This window comes from Piliocolobus tephrosceles, chromosome 7, assembly GCF_002776525.5.
Source record: "Piliocolobus tephrosceles isolate RC106 chromosome 7, ASM277652v3, whole genome shotgun sequence".
Lineage (NCBI taxonomy): Eukaryota > Metazoa > Chordata > Mammalia > Primates > Cercopithecidae > Piliocolobus > Piliocolobus tephrosceles.
The window spans coordinates 109,931,995-109,948,099 of record NC_045440.1 but is presented as its reverse complement, the minus strand read 5'-3'; the positions used below and the strand labels follow the sequence as shown (position 1 = coordinate 109,948,099).

Sequence of the window (16,105 nt, the reverse complement as noted above, 5' to 3'; positions counted from 1 at the left end):
CCATGTGATGCTAGAAATATCTCTCTATAAAGCAATCTCATCAAGACACTGTCTTAGGCAAAGCCCTTCACAAGTCCCCAAGATGCCAAGAAGAAGCCCAAATTCCATGGTGTAGCACACAAGACTCCCTCTCCTCTCTCTCAAGCCTTGTTTCCAACTATTGGTAGTCGATAATGTAGGCATTCAATCATGTTTTTAAATGAATGAGTAAGCATTCTTAAAATTGTCCACTGAATTGAGGTTTACATAGGCTTATATAGGGGTGGAGGTGAAAAAGAAAGATGACAGTATGGAGAGAGAGAATTATTATTTATATTCCCCGTTTATTATTTATATTCCCCTTTTCCTTATCTTTTTGGCTATCCCCATTCCATCCCACCCACTATACATTTATTTACAAGAGTGTTTTTCATATCACAAGAAGATCTGTAATTTGAGGAAATTATTTAAAGCAGGAAGTAAAAACTCTGTACCCCAAACAGCACACCACATACCTTTTTTCTTTACTTAGAGTAAATATTATTGTGCTGATTTTGCCACATCTTGCCTCACTTGAAATAGTACTTGAAAAATACTTCAAAACGGAATCTATCTAACCGGAAAAGAAATTCTATTGAATTGGCCTATAAGACACTGCATAAATCAGAGTCACAAGGTTCGATTATCTGTGGGAACCTATGATACTTTATCTACAATATGTTATCAAAGATAATTTTTGCCCCCTCTAGCTCAGAGAACTATGAGAGGATATTGATGCCCTTTCTATCAACATGTATGAAAATTTAAGCAACACAATAACCTCCAAGGATCTTTGAGTACAAATCCTAGCAAATAGAAAACACTGAAATGCAGCAGGGAGGCAAATACTGTTAAAAGTCTCACTGATTTGTATACTGGGTTGGACTGCCTCTATATGCATAATGCATAGTGTTTTTCATACTAAGAGGGTTTATAGATATAATAATTCATTCATTAAGAGAGTTTATATTGCATTAGTTAACAGAGTTCATTTAAATCCAACGCATATTAGTTTTTTTTCTATAAAGCATATTAGTCTTTTTCTATAAGACAGAAGATTCAAATTTATGAAAGAGACTTAACAAATTAATGATCAAACAGAATGGAGGAAACAGAATGCTAAGATTTGTTGGTCATGATTAAGGACATATGGGTTTTCTCCCTCAAAAGATACCAATCTAAATTAACTGTTCATGTAATATTTTGGAGGAATTTCACTTTATTATTTTCAAACAATATGAGGTAACATAAAATAAACTAACGAATAGATAACCTTACTTTAAAACCAGCATATTAATTTCTCTTAGTACATATTTTTCCCTACCAAAAAGCAGTTATCTAAGCTAAATGGCTGAACCTAATATCTTCTGTGTCCTGAAATCATGTTTCAGTTATAAAACCACATATAATATATTTTTTCATATTGTACTAATACAAAGACTTTTTATCTCAGTTGGTTCAGATGATCACAAAATTTGAGTTAGTGAATTTTAAAGCTGTTTACTAGTGACTTGCTTGTATGTAGACGTACACATAATACATAGGGAATGTATCATGAATGGTCACTGTAACATTTATAATCTTCAGTTGGATTCACAGCTTTTAACTATAGTAAAAGTAGTTTCAAAACTTTGGTAGAAATAGCAATAGAAGCTTTTCCCCCAGTTGTGTCTGGTTTTTACCTATTTTTCCATTCTCATAAGTAATATTCTTTCAGTTATAACTGTGAACATGCTCAAAATTTCACTGACAAGCATAAATCCTGTAGTATTTTTAAATGTAAAGAAATATCCTGACTTGGTATGGTTATGCACACCTGTAATTCCAGCTACTCCCGAGGCAAGAAGGCTCACTTGCGCCCAGGAATTCAAGGCTGTAGTGAGCTATGATGGTACCACTGCTCTCCAACTTGGATGACACTGAGACCCCATCTCATAAAAGAAGAAGAAAAAAAAAAAAAAAAAAACTAAGAAAGTATATATCCTTAGGTACAAAGTGGGAAGAAAAGCAAATTTTAAAAAATCAAGAGATACCAATAGTTTCATTTCTGAATGTGAGCCAGTTCCTAGAAGTTCTTTAAATTCCTATTCTTAAAAAAATGAAAACATTGGGAAATGTAGACATATTACTTCACTGTTCAAATCGCCATTAATTCTATCTATGAATGTTTAAAATAGAGTAGGTCTTGCTTAATAATTTCTCATTTTCTTCCCCTCATAATTTTTCAGTGAAATGGGAAGTTCACGGTGGTGTTAGCAGGTTAAAAGGGCAAGTTCTATTTGCTAACAGCAGTGAAAGACTAATTTTAATAGGGATTTAGGAAATTTCAAACAGGATCATGCTTATTTCTCAACCATGAACAATGTCCATTTTAATTATTCCATGAATTAAACCAGTATAGGTTTAATTGGGCAGTTTAGAAATCATTAAATAAATTGACAGATATAATTTGTTTTTTAATACGTTGTAAGACTATTATGCTGCAGCTCAAACGTAATACCAAAACCATTTGCTCAAAGAAATCTCCATGTTCCTGACATTTCTTAATCCGTTTATCATGGGGGGGGTGATGAAGCTGTATTTCTTGATTCTGGGTTGATTCCTTCCGACAGAGAACAATCACAGAAGCAGGGCAAAAAAGAATTAAGCAAGTCTATAAAATAAGGTGCTAATGCTATAAAACTAGAGTTGCCAAGCTTTTTTATTTAACAAATTATAGACACTACAAATCTATAGGGATATCAAGCAAACACATTTTTTCTCGTTCTGAGTATACCTCCGGTTGCTTGGTAAAGTTTAAAGTTATGTAAATGATTGGTTAAAAAAATCTAATTTCTCAAAAGAAATAAAGCTTTCATATTAATTTTAGAGTTGAAAGTAGTTTCAGCCTGTGGGATTTCCTTAATCTTATGTTTTAAAGTAGATATTAAATGAAATAAATGAAAAATGTTATAAAATAAAATCCCAATCAAATATCCCCCCAACAAATATGCACACGGAGATGTAGACTGTCATAAACATATATTGAATCCCACGGTCTGATTAATACACAAATGAACCAAAAAATTAAACTTGAAATTTTGATGTCCTCAAATTCCACTATCTTAATAAAAAAACTACATATTGGGTACTTATACAAACTTTGAACCACTCTTCAAAATCTGTGAAATGCCCAGGTCCATTTAGGGACTTTTAGCTTCCATGTGTAACAAGAAACCTCAGCAATGAAATAATTTTCCCTAAACATTTTTGTGACCCAGAAAATGTAAAAAGTCATCAAACTGTCAAAACAAATTTCAATTCAAAACAAAGTCGTAGTTCTCAAGAATTTAATTTAATTTGAACCCTCAGAGCAGCTATCTGTTTTAGTTTCTGTGCTTATAGACAGTGACCTGCATGCCAAGATAGTTTTGTTGATTAAATCGCAGAGACTTCCTGCTTTTCCATGAAGAACCTTCCAGCTTGGAGAGAAGGTTCCAGGTCAGTGGTGACCTAGTTTCACACTGCAGAGTGTGCCACCTCTAGCAAGATTAGTTTTTTCCTTTTAGTTTTTAACCTCCTGTTACAGTATTTTTACTTTAGAGTTATCTTTTTTACTAAATGAAAGGTGTATAAGTTATGTGATGATATTTTAAAGTGTCTGGTGTGCTGCAATTAAAAAGCAGTTAAATATGTGTCTTGCTTTTCTCTTTAGAGCTTCCAAACTAGTTATTACTGTTTTAATTTTGCCTACTACTGAGAAGAATTCCCAGGGAACCCCTAGTTCTATAGGCTCTCTTTTCAATATGTAAGCAGCCTGGGGTTAGTAAGATACAAATTTGTATTTAACTGTGCATCATTAAGTTTGGAATGTTGACGGTATTCTATCCCGCAAGCAGGGCAAAAGACAAGATCATTGCATTGGATTTTAGAATTTGCAATTTTACAGACCATCACAATTTCAAGAGAATATTTTAGGGACTATTTCCCAACTTAATATTTTGACAAGTAAAAGAATTTTAAAAGAACAGACTTAAACAAAAACCCCAAACTGATACCATATACTAAGCAGTCATTTCACAAAAGACCATTCATTTTAACACAAGGAGGGAAGGAAAGAAGGAAAAAGGGAGGAAAGAGGGTGGAAGAAAGAGCAGAAGGGAGAAAGTAAGAGGGAGGGGACAAAGGAGGAAGAACGAAAGAAAGAGAAAAGCGAAAGGGCAGTCACTTTAACTAAGTATAGTCTTATGAAAAACTACTGTTCTTTTATTATTGGATCTTTTTCTATTGGATCTATACCATCAATGGTATAGACTAGCACTTGGGAAACCACTCAGTGAGATCTCCATCAACCATCGAATTTCATTTTTGTTTTGGAAAAGACAATTTGACCTGAAAATAAATGTAAAGGATGGGCTCTTTACTATTGGCCAGTTTACTTAGATTCTTCCCTTGGCTTTGACACTATTTACAGCATGACCATGAATAAGTCATTCAACTTTCAGAGACTTCATTCCACTCACTCTATAGAAATGTTATAAGCATTTATTAAATTTATGAAATCCAATATGTTAGTCACCTAAAAGACAGACAATCTGTATATTAAAATGCTTGAAATGTATTCATATTAATCAGATTTAGAGAAGTTGTGGCCAGGTGTAAAGCATGTTTGGATTGAATCCTGGCAAATGGGTAGCTAATCAGAAGGCTAAAAGAGGTGGAGGTATCACTATTCTAGGCAGAAGGAAAAGCCCATGATACAGCACACAGAATTACAACTTTGGGAAACCACAAAGAGTTTTTAGCTCGGCTAGAGTGTAGGGCTGAGGTCTGCAATAAAGCTGATGAAAGGTAAGCGCAGTTTGAAAGGTCTATAGAGTAACAACCTTATTTTGTGGAGAGTGGGGAACCACTGCCGGGTTTTAAACAGGGGATGATTTGATCAGATCCACAAAGGTCAAGACAAGAGGCTTGATTCATGTAAGTTCCATTAGAGCAGGAACCATGGTGCTTCATTCATACTCTATCCTTAATTGACAACAACAAGCTCACTAATATTTACTGAGAACTTGCAAGTTCTAGGCACTAATATAAGCACTTTAAATACATTACCTCACTTATACCTCACCACAGCACTTTCAGTAAGGAACAGTTTTATTTCCTTTTATAAGGAGGGATACTGAGATTTGAGATTCTAACTACTTTGTTTATGGTCTCACAACTAGCAGGAGGAATATAAAGGTCCAACTTAGACTTTAGATTCTCAAGGCCAAGTTCCTCACCATTGATTCACCTGCCTTCCTGAGCAAAAGAACGAGCTCAATAAACACCCACTGAATGACTACGCAGCTTTCATGGCCTTGATCAAAATAATTTAGGATCTTTGAGTGCTAATTTTCTCTTTCCCTCTGGCAACTTGAATCCTAAACCACTCTGAAGAGACAATAGCTATACATTTTTAAAAACCAGGCTGGGCGCAGTGGCTCATGCCTATAATCCCAGCACTTTGGGAGGCTGAGGCAGGCGGATCATGAAGTCAGGAGATCGAGACCATCCTGGCTAACACAGTGAAACCCCGTCTGTACTAAAAATACAAAAAAATTAGCCAGGCATGGTGGCGGGCGCCTGTAGTCCCAGCTACTTGGGAGGCTGAGGCAGGAGAATGGTGTGAACCCGGGAGGTGGAGGTTGCAGTGAGCCGAGATCGCTCCACTGCACTCCAGCCTGGGTGACAAAGCGAGACTCCGTCTCAAAAACAAAACAAAACAAAAAACCCCAGCTTCTCTGTATATACTAAAACTTGTTACATTTTCCCTGATATTTAATTTCAATATGCTAAATGATAGCTTAATCCACATTCCTTGTTTATTCTTGGTAGAAATGGACATCTGGATACCTCCTCTTGAAAACAATGTGGAGAAGCATGAGGGTCAATACATTTCCCCTTGGCCGGGCGCGGTGGCTCAAGCCTGTAATCCCAGCACTTTGGGAGGCCGAGACGGGCGGATCACGAGGTCAGGAGATCGAGACCATCCTGGCTAACACGGTGAAACCCCGTCTCTACTAAAAAAAATACAAAAAACTAGCCAGGCGAGGTGGCGGGCGCCTGTAGTCCCAGCTACTCGGGAGGCTGAGGCAGGAGAATGGCGTAAACCCGGGAGGCGGAGCTTGCAGTGAGCCGAGATCCGGCCACTGCACTCCAGTCCGGGCGACAGAGCCAGACTCCGCCTCAAAAATAAATAAATAAATAAATAAATAAATAAATAAATAAATAAATAAATTTCCCCTTAATCATTTTCTCCTTCATGCTGCAAATATCAATTCCATTAGTCTTTTCATAAGCTAATCTGATTCCAAGGAAGGTGAAAAACAACTCTGAAAAATCTATTATTAATGTATCTAATGTCCGGTAATCGAATCCAGCCAATTGATTTCCCAGTTAGAGCTGAGACAATTCATCATCTAGAATGTTCATAAAAATGGTATAAGATTTAAACATATTTTACAGGCATAACATATTACCTCTCTCCATCTATTTTATTCTTCTTTAAAAACGTATCATTCCTTGACAGTGTGTTAAATACCTGATTGTATATTTATTGCCTGCCTTCCCCACTAGAATATAAGCACCTGAGGGTTGGCCTTAGTTTAGTTTAATCTTTTATTCACGGGGCTTTGAACGTAGCCTGGAACATAGTAGGCATTCAATACATATTTATTTAATTCATTTATCTGAATCTAAATGACTATAAATGGCTGGGTAAAGAACACTGGATGATTAATCACAGACTGTGTCTTACAAGAAGGTGTTACAGTGAGATTAGTTTAGATAGGATAAAAGGAAGAGGTTGATCCATGAAGACAAACAAGATTAAAAGGGACGAATAGACTGTCAATTCCCATGACAAGGTGAGAACCTGAGAGGGAGAGATTTCAACTGAAGGAAAGTTCCAGAGGTATTATTCAAACGCCTGTTAGCCAAGGATCCCCCCTATTGGACCCCCTATTCAGGAGCCCTGCTGAGGAAAGGCTAAACTGAAAGCTTTTCTGGCTTCTCTACTAAGTTGCAGAGAGCATTTACGTGGCATAAGTCATAAAAGAGGACTTTAAAAAAATAAACATAAAGGTTGTAATTATCTCATTGTTTTCTACACCAGGTATTCCAATCCTTCCCTAATGGCCTATAGATAGAAGAATCTTTTAGCTGTATACTTACGGTGAGGGGTAAACAGATAGCATGTTGTGGTGTTTAAGAGCCTTTGCTCTGCAATTACATTAAACTGGGTCTGGATTCTATCTAGGCTATTTGGGGAAGCTGTGACCTTAGACAAATCTCCTAACCTCTCTGGACTTCTGATTTTCATGAAAGTGAGGTCATAACCCTGTGTCACTGAGCTTTGTATAGTGAGATAATGTGTAAAAATTGCTTAAAGATCCTGGCACACAGTAAATGTTAAGTTCATCCTCCAACTGAATTCTGAGTAGATTCCACCCTCTCCTCCTCCACTTCAAAGGACAAGATTCATAACCCTTTCTAACTATCCTCTCTGCCCTCCACAGTTATTTGGCACTTAACTGTGTGCCTCACACTGCACTAAATGCTGGGATTAATGAGACTGCAGGCACCATTCCCTCCTCCCAAGAACTGAGAACCAGTATGGAGACAGACATGCCAACACAAGAAAACAGGAGGCACAGGGAAGTGCAGACGCCAGGGGACCTCATAAGCAAAAACACAGGAGAGTGGTGAGGGTGTCTTGCTCTATGGAGCCCATAAAGGGCCTCTGAGCATCTACACAATCTGAGGAGATTTCTCCTTTTGTGGATTCCAGGGCACTCTGACTCTCCCTTGGCCCCTGCTGCCCCCTCCCTCATTCATTACACACCCCCCTCTCCCCCATGTCCATGGCATTTAGGGCATTCTGTGTTGTCTATTCTGCTTACCTGTGTGCTCATTTCAACCAGGCACGCTCTTCCCCAACACATAGGATGGCTGCCTTGAAAGCAGGGCTCTCTGTTTCATTTTTCTTTCTATTCTGAGCAGCATCTTCCATGAGGCCTTCACACAGCAGGGATTGATCAGGGACTAATCAGTGTTTGGTGTTTCACTGAATGATTCCCATTGTGGGGATATTCATTCAAGAATGGTCCTATTTCCTAACTGTCCAGCGAAAATCCTCCGTATAGAAAGACATCAGGAGCTTTTACTAATAGTTGCAGAAGCTGGACCGAGATATATGAATTCCAGTTCCAGTTCCCTGAAGTGAGGAATCAATATCACAGAGAACCGTATGCCTTAGGGAGCAATGGTACATGCTTGGCTCCTGTGTGCACAGTTTTCTTTACTACCTCCATGCTTAATTTACAATATTTTTCAGCTGTCCTTATATGTAGTTCTTTGAATTAAGGGTAGTGAAATAAAATGATTATCACAAATATCTGAGTCTACTATTTGGCTTCATTAGGTATCTTTAATGAAGATTAGGTATCTTTAATGAACATTAGGTATCTTTAAAGAAGGGGCTGTGGTTTTGAAGGATATGTTTCTTATGCACCCTGTCAAACTCAAATGGTTTTATCTAACACAATCAATCATTGGAGTAGTAAAAAATTCCACTCCATTTTCTTCTATTTACCTATTAGTGCTACTCCACTAAGTTAATGTTTTTTATTCTAGCTCTAATTAACAATTCTATTTTTAAAAGAATAATAGAAGTTTAAGTATCTGAAGGATCTCAAATATCAAGTCCAGTGATTTTTCAAACTTCAGGTCATAGCCCATTAATGGACTATGAAATAAATTTAGTGAGTTGAGACTGTATTTAAAAAATGAAATAGAATGTTCCATTCTATTTCATATTCTATAGAATATTCTATTCTATAAGTAATCAAAATAGATAGTAATAGAAATGCTTTTAAGCAATTTCATCTGAGATATATTGGTATTTGCATGTGTATATATCAGGTGGTGCTGCAAAATGTGGTAGGCAGAATTCTAAAATGGTCACCAAGATCTCCCACCCCTCTGGTGTACACGTCTGCATAACTCCAGGGTCTGGAATTTATGATGGACTTTATTCCTGCAATTAGGTTGTATGGATCTTAAGACAGAAAATCTGGGTGATCCTGACTCAATAACATGAATTCTTTAAGAGCAGAGAATATTCTTGGTTGGTTGAGACAAAGAATCCAAATGAAATAGATTTGATGTGAAGTTCTTTGCTTGAAGGTGGAGGGGGCCACGTGACAAGAAAAGCAAGCAGCCCCTAGGAGCTGAGAGTGGTCTCTGGTTGACAGCCAGCAAGGAAATGGGTAGCTCAGCCCTATAACTGCAAGGGACTGAATTCTGCCAACAATAAGAATGAGCTTAGAAGCAATTTTTCCCCTGGTTGAAACTCCAGATGAAAACACAGCCCAGCTAGTACCTTGACTTTATCCTTGAGACAGCCTGAGCAGAGAACACAGTCATACCGTGTGGACTGACCTACAGAATAGGGAGTTCATAAATCGGTGTTATTTTAAACTGCTAACATTGTGGTAGTTTGTTTCATGGCAATAGAACACTTGTACAGTACTTTCTATGGTCAGTTGTGATAATAAAAAGAGAGTAAGATGAAAAACAACTCTGAAAGACATGATTTGGTTTATCTCTTTCATTGTACACACGTAAAAATTAAGGTCAAATGATGGTAAATAACTTGTGCCAGATTACACAGTTAGTGATAGAAGCAGGGCAGAAGATACTCTTTCCTGAACCACAGTCTGACATGGTGATTACTTTCCTTTTACCTGAAGATTCATTTATTTCATCAATAGTGACTAGCTTTCCCCTACTTATCCTAAATCAATGGAATTTGATTATACGGCCATGCCTCCGTATCTGTAGGCTCTGTGTCTATGGACTCAACTAACCACTGATTGAAAATATTCCAGAGCAAAAACAATGAACAGTAACAACACAATATAAAATAATACTGACTACAAATATAGTAATAACAACTATTTATATAACTTTTACATTTTATTAGATATTATAAGTAACCTAGAGATGATTTCCAGTATACAGGAGGATGTGCATAGGTTATATGCATATACTATACCATTTTATATCAGGAACTTGGGAATGGCAGATTTCTGGTATCTGTGAGGGTTCTGGAACCAATCCCCTCTACTCCCTGAATACTAAAGAATAACTGTACTTCTAAGAAAATAATTCTAGAAAAGCCACTGCAGCCACTAAAAGACACTTCAATGGCTGCAACATGTTTCTAGTTATTATTTTTTATTTGAAAATCCTTTAAGCCCTAAAATTATTGCTTGAATGTCTGTAGTAACTAGAGTATAAAACTTCACTGCTAAATTTAAAGGTACTTTACTTCGCCACAAGAGGGCTCCCAGAGTTTTCCAGGAGTGTAAACTCTAAACAGATATTGAAAGGTATCTTTCAATGAATGAGCATACCGGTTTGTAGATGGGTTCGTTGGCAAGGCTTCCTTCAGTGCGATTCTCTAGGACTTGTGGTAAAAATATCACTCAACTATATTATCCATAAAATCTCCAGCTGGCCAGGAGCGGTGGCTCACGCCTGTAATCCCAGCACTTTGGGAGGCCGAGGCGGGCAGATCAAGAGGTCAGGAGATCAAGACCATCCTGGCTAACGCAGTGAAACCCCGTTTCTACTAAAAATGCAAAAAAAATTAGCAGGGCATGGTGGCGGGCGCCTGTAGTCCCAGCTACTCGGGAGGCTGAGGAGGAGAATCGCTTGAAACTGGGAGGGGGAGGTTGCAGTGAGCCGAGATCATGCCACTAAACTCCAGCCTGGGCAACAGAGGGAGACTCCGTCTCAAACAACAACGACGACGACGACAACAACAACAACAACACTCCAGCTTATTGTTGCGCAGAGGGGATGGCAACCTTTGAGAGTCAGAGAAAGCCTGATTCTGACAGGTCACAAAAGAAGGTAGATTTAATTTGCAGAGCCAGCTATCTACAGCTCATGACCCCATCTTTAAATGATCTATGGCTGTATCCTCATCTATAAAAATAGGGTGTAACACCTACCTGTCCGAGCTGTTGTGAGGGTGAATTGAGGATAGAACCCAGGAGCTTAAATTGCCCCTGGCATATGAAATTATCAAAAAGTGAAAATTTTTATTGTTTATTACTAATACTTTTACTAAGAGACATTGAAGTACATTTGTTTTGTAAAGGGAACTTTCAATACAGGTGATTACATGGTTGCTAATATGTCAGCCTTGAAAGTAATGTTTCCAGGTCTAAATTACTAAAAGGGTTATGTAGAGTATATTTGACAGTTCAGAGGTCTCCTTTAACACAATAGACATGCCACTCATACTGATTATGAAGCAAACTGTTACCAGTTCAATAGAGAAGAATTCACAAGTGGTGATATTATTTAAAATAACTCATTGTTCATCTTTCTGCAATCCACCCCTTTTGAGACTTCTATTTTCTAGGCTTAGCCTATTATTCATGGTGGCCAAGCTGGTTACTATCTTTCCTTTTTTTTTTTTTTTTTTCTAATTTTTAAGGACCATTGAGTTTGTAGGATAAGCTTTATTTGCTGAAGGAAAAAATACTATGTCTTTTTAGCCAATTAGAGAAGCAATAGAAGGCGACAGATATGTTGCAGAGGAGAAGAGGATATTGGTAATTGGACAGAGTTATATAGACTTTGTGAGCTTTTCTAGTCAATTGATTTGAAGAACTGTGCTAGCATAAGTTTTAAAAATAGAAATATGTGCTTGTCTACACTTTTATTAATTCTCATTATCTGACTACGGATAATCTCACTGACACCATGCTTGCTGCCTTTCAGAAAACGAGACTTGACCGTCTGGAAAAAGGAAGCCTGAGAATGAATATATAAGAAGAGGACATAAAATGGTAGGAAGAGAAAGCATGGTTTTAGCAGCCAAATTCTGAAATAAGGCTAGCCCTACATGGAGGCATTTCTTCAGCTTGAAGGAAAGAATTTAACCCAAAGACATTGGAAAATGACTTGACAAAGTCACACAGGAAATTGGTGTAGGAATTAGAACTAGAAATCTAGTCTCCTGATGATCATTTCTAGGAATGGCTACTAAAATATCAAAGAAAAAGATTCAAATAATCTTAAAACAAACATTCTGATATTGGGGTGGTGAGGATGGTAAATTTTAAAGAAAACAGGCCCTCTTTGATGTAACACTGGTTAACCCATTAAGCCACAGTCTCTACTATTACAGCTTTTGGATGTGACCGAATCTGTCCAAATTGAAGTAATAAGCAAGGCCAAAGCAGCCATTCTCTTTTTGGGTGGATCTGTCTCCCCTACTCCTCATTCTTTCCCATGTATTAGATGTTTAGTAACTTTTGTCTCAGATAGATTTAAGACACTAAAAGCTGCTATCGTTCATTACAAAGCAAGGCTAAAGACACGCTGGGCTAATACGGTACACAAAAGTTGGTAATTTGATTTGTTTGGACTGATTGCCTACAACTCTCTGATTAAATGTTAAAGTACAAAATTACAGGATATTATTATATCTGGGGGGAAATAATGTAATGCCTGCAAAACCCAAGCCGTATCCTCTTACTCTTCCCTATGAAGGGCCTGGATGCCATTCAATTTTCCCAAAGTAAAGCAAAGTGCAAGGTCAAAATAGACCCACAATGTAATCTGTCCTCTCTCAGAATGTAATAACTTTACTTTCTTACTGGCTTTGTTAGTTACAGGCTGACATCAACCACAGTCTTAACAATCTGACAGAACAGGTTCAGAGACCTGGGAGCCTGAAGGGAAAATGAAATAAAACAAAAACCAAAAAACAAGAAAGGCACTGGCTGAACAATGACTGAAATGAAAATAGTAGCACACAAAGTTAAAAACTGAAAAACCTAAGAAGATTTTTCTACACATATGTAGTACATGTGTATGTGTATGTATGTATATGTATATTTACTTCCCTTAGGTTAGGATATAGAAGGTCCTCAAGCCTGTTTTATTTAACTTTGCTGAAAGTTTTTCAGTAGTTTTCCATCTTTATGTTCAGACCACATAAGAAAATGTCCAAATACACCATCAGAAAGATTTACATGTTTTATAACAAGGAGCCATTGAACTAAACAGACCCAGAAATTCTCAATGCCATTTAGGTAGATTTCATCTATTCACTTGTGTAAAACATCTGGTGCTCACCAATTGTGTAGAACCTCTTCAGTTCGCTCCTTCTGGAAGGATGTTTCTGAGTATTTGCTGCATTGTTCTGCTCTTCTTCAATGATGGGGGTCTTGGGTAGAGGGGGCTTACTGGCTTGTGGTGTTTGCTTTCCTGCACCAGCCGAAGGGTTGAACCCTGGAGCATTAATATCCACCGACTGGGACTTTTTCTTCAGCCTACAAGTAAAGAAGATCACATGCTGTGAATCCCAATTCTAGAGACACATTTGTTCCATGTTTATCACATTTTTTTTCAACAATGAGTTATATTTAGCCTTGAGATAGAACCACATCCATTCAGAAATGACACACATTCCCTACAGTATTTTAAGAAAAATTCTACAAATATTTTTGAGACTAGAAGGAAAAATATCTTGTCTAATCATTTTGAAAGATTTCATTAAAATATAATGTGATAAATAACTGTTATTTTTCTAATAACCAATTAAAATATAGTGTCAAAGATAATGGATTTGACTATAGTATTTAGTTCTGAAAGGAATTTTTTAATACTACAGTGAAACATTAGTTAAAAGTAAATGTTAACTCCAAAAAGAATAATAAAATCATGATTTTTTAACCAGAGCCTGCCAGGGTTTTTCTGCTTAATGTATAACAGCATCTTAGCTGTAAAAATGATAGAATTCATGTTATTTTACTATGCATTCTCAATAACAATAAATGTGTTGCTCACTTCTACATTTTAGACAGCTGACATAAGGCCTAACACAGAAAGCAAAAAGCTATCCAGGAAATATTTCCCTGCTCATGCATATTTCATTTGGCATAAAAATCATTGTAAATGATGCTGAGTTAACTTCAAACATTTCAAGCTACACAACTAATGTCATTAAACCCTAAGTCCAATTTACTATTGGCCCTTGGTACTTCTGGAGGCTAATGTTAAGTGTCAATTCTTCAAGTCTTCATTCCCTATAAACAAGATGGTGGCAATTTTCTTTATTATTTCTGATAACCACACCTGAACCCTTGCAATTTCCTAAAAGTTTCATACTTCTTCACACCTTCAAATTTTATTTAGGTTTTTCTAGTACGTTGGCTTCCCTTTTCTGCCTTACTTGCAGACCCTGTTCATGCTTGTTAGACATAGCTTCAATGTAGCTGAGAAGCTTCCCATGACGTGGACCTTGGTAGCCTCACACCATTCAGCATGGAGGGTTATTCATAATTAACCCACAATTAGCTTCTATTGAACTGAATTTTCCACAGCAAAAGCTTTGTAAAGGGAATACAATCTATCAATTAGTAAAAGAGTCATTAATGAAAGCAATGTTTACTAAATTTTAGTCATTAAATTATGACCTATATGATTTCTACCTTATCCATATATGATCTATATTATCTTAATAGCCATGAAAATAGATTCACGTAACTCAAATTGGCAACAAATATATTTTAAAGTGTTCCACAGCACTAGTCCTGAGTAATACAAATTATAACTACATTGAACTCATACCACACCCACCACAGTGGCTAAAATGTAAAAGACACGATACAAAGTGCAGTGATGAGAAGTGATTGGAATTCTGCTGCCCTGCTGGTGATGGTGCACACTGGTAAGGCTACTTTGGAAAAATGTCTTGCAATACCTAATGAAGTTCAAGGCATGCATTTTTATTTGTTAACCAAAAGATGCATTCAAGGATGTTCATCTCAGCATGATTTGTAATACACAAAAATTGGAAAAAATCTCAAATGTCTATCAACAGTAGCATAGAATTTTATACAGCAATGGAAATGCATGAACTATGACTATTAGCAGCAACATGAATGATTTCATAAAGATAGTTTTGAGCAAAGAATCCAGACATAAAAGAGTACATGCCCTATGACTCTATGTATATTAAGTCCAAACACAAGCAGTACTATCTACGATATTAAAATGGTAGGCTAAACATTGGGGAGTTACTACATCGATGACAACATGAAGGGGTTTATGGGATTCCGGTAATGTTTTGTTTCCTGATCTGCGCACTGGGTACCAGGATGTATTTACTTTGTGAACATTTAACCATCTATGATTTTTGGATTTTTCTGGGTATATGTTATACTTCAATAAAACATTTTCATGAGAAATTGACTTTTACCTTATGGTAATCGCTTCTTATCTGCAGGGAATATATTTCAAAACTTCCAGTAGATGCTTGAAAACACAGATAGTAACAAGCCCTATATAGTACATACCATGTTTTTTTTTTCAATACATGCATAACTATGATAAAGTTTAGCTTATAAATTAGGCACAGTAAGAGATTAACAATAACACGGAACAACTATAACAATATACTGTAATAAAAGTTACATGAATGAGGTCTCTCTCTCTTAAAATATCATATCGTACTGTATTGCAGGTAACTGAAACTGCAGAAAACAAAACTGTGGATAAGGGGGTACTACTGTATTCATTTACAATGAAGATTATATATGGTGCCAATGGCTACTTGCCACAAAAAGGTGACAATAAAAATAGACTGAAGCACTTTTCATTCCAGCCTCCTAAAAACTGACAGAGTAGAGTGACATTTAATGAACAACCTTTCTCCCTATCCAGCACCCTACTTCTCATGAGCTGAAATGAACTGTTCATTCATTCTCGGAATGGCTACTCACCACCCCATACTGTTCTGGGCACCAGGGATACACAGTGAACAACACAGGTAAAACAACTGCCATCCTGGAGCCCTTATTCTTATGGAGGGAGACAGGTGATAAGTAAACAAGCCAATATATAACAAATTACGTGGCAAAAAAATGCAGTGGATTAAAATCAAGCACAGTAAAAGACATAGGGAATGAAGGTATGCATTTGTACTGCTATGTATGGGAGAGCCAAGTAGGGCTCATGGACCATTGGACTTTTGAGA

General features: G+C 36.9%; 1 protein-coding gene across 2 annotated transcripts in view; it reads right to left on the bottom strand.

The window, feature by feature from the left end:
- The window catches only part of OXR1 (oxidation resistance 1), a 476,607-nt gene that overhangs the window by 219,599 nt on the left and 240,903 nt on the right, over positions 1-16,105 (bottom strand). For both annotated transcript variants that reach the window (XM_023225081.2, XM_023225095.2), the window contains exon 3: positions 13,201-13,397. In XM_023225081.2, coding sequence (XP_023080849.1) covers positions 13,201-13,397 — 197 coding nt within the window. The remainder of the gene's footprint in view (positions 1-13,200; positions 13,398-16,105) is intronic.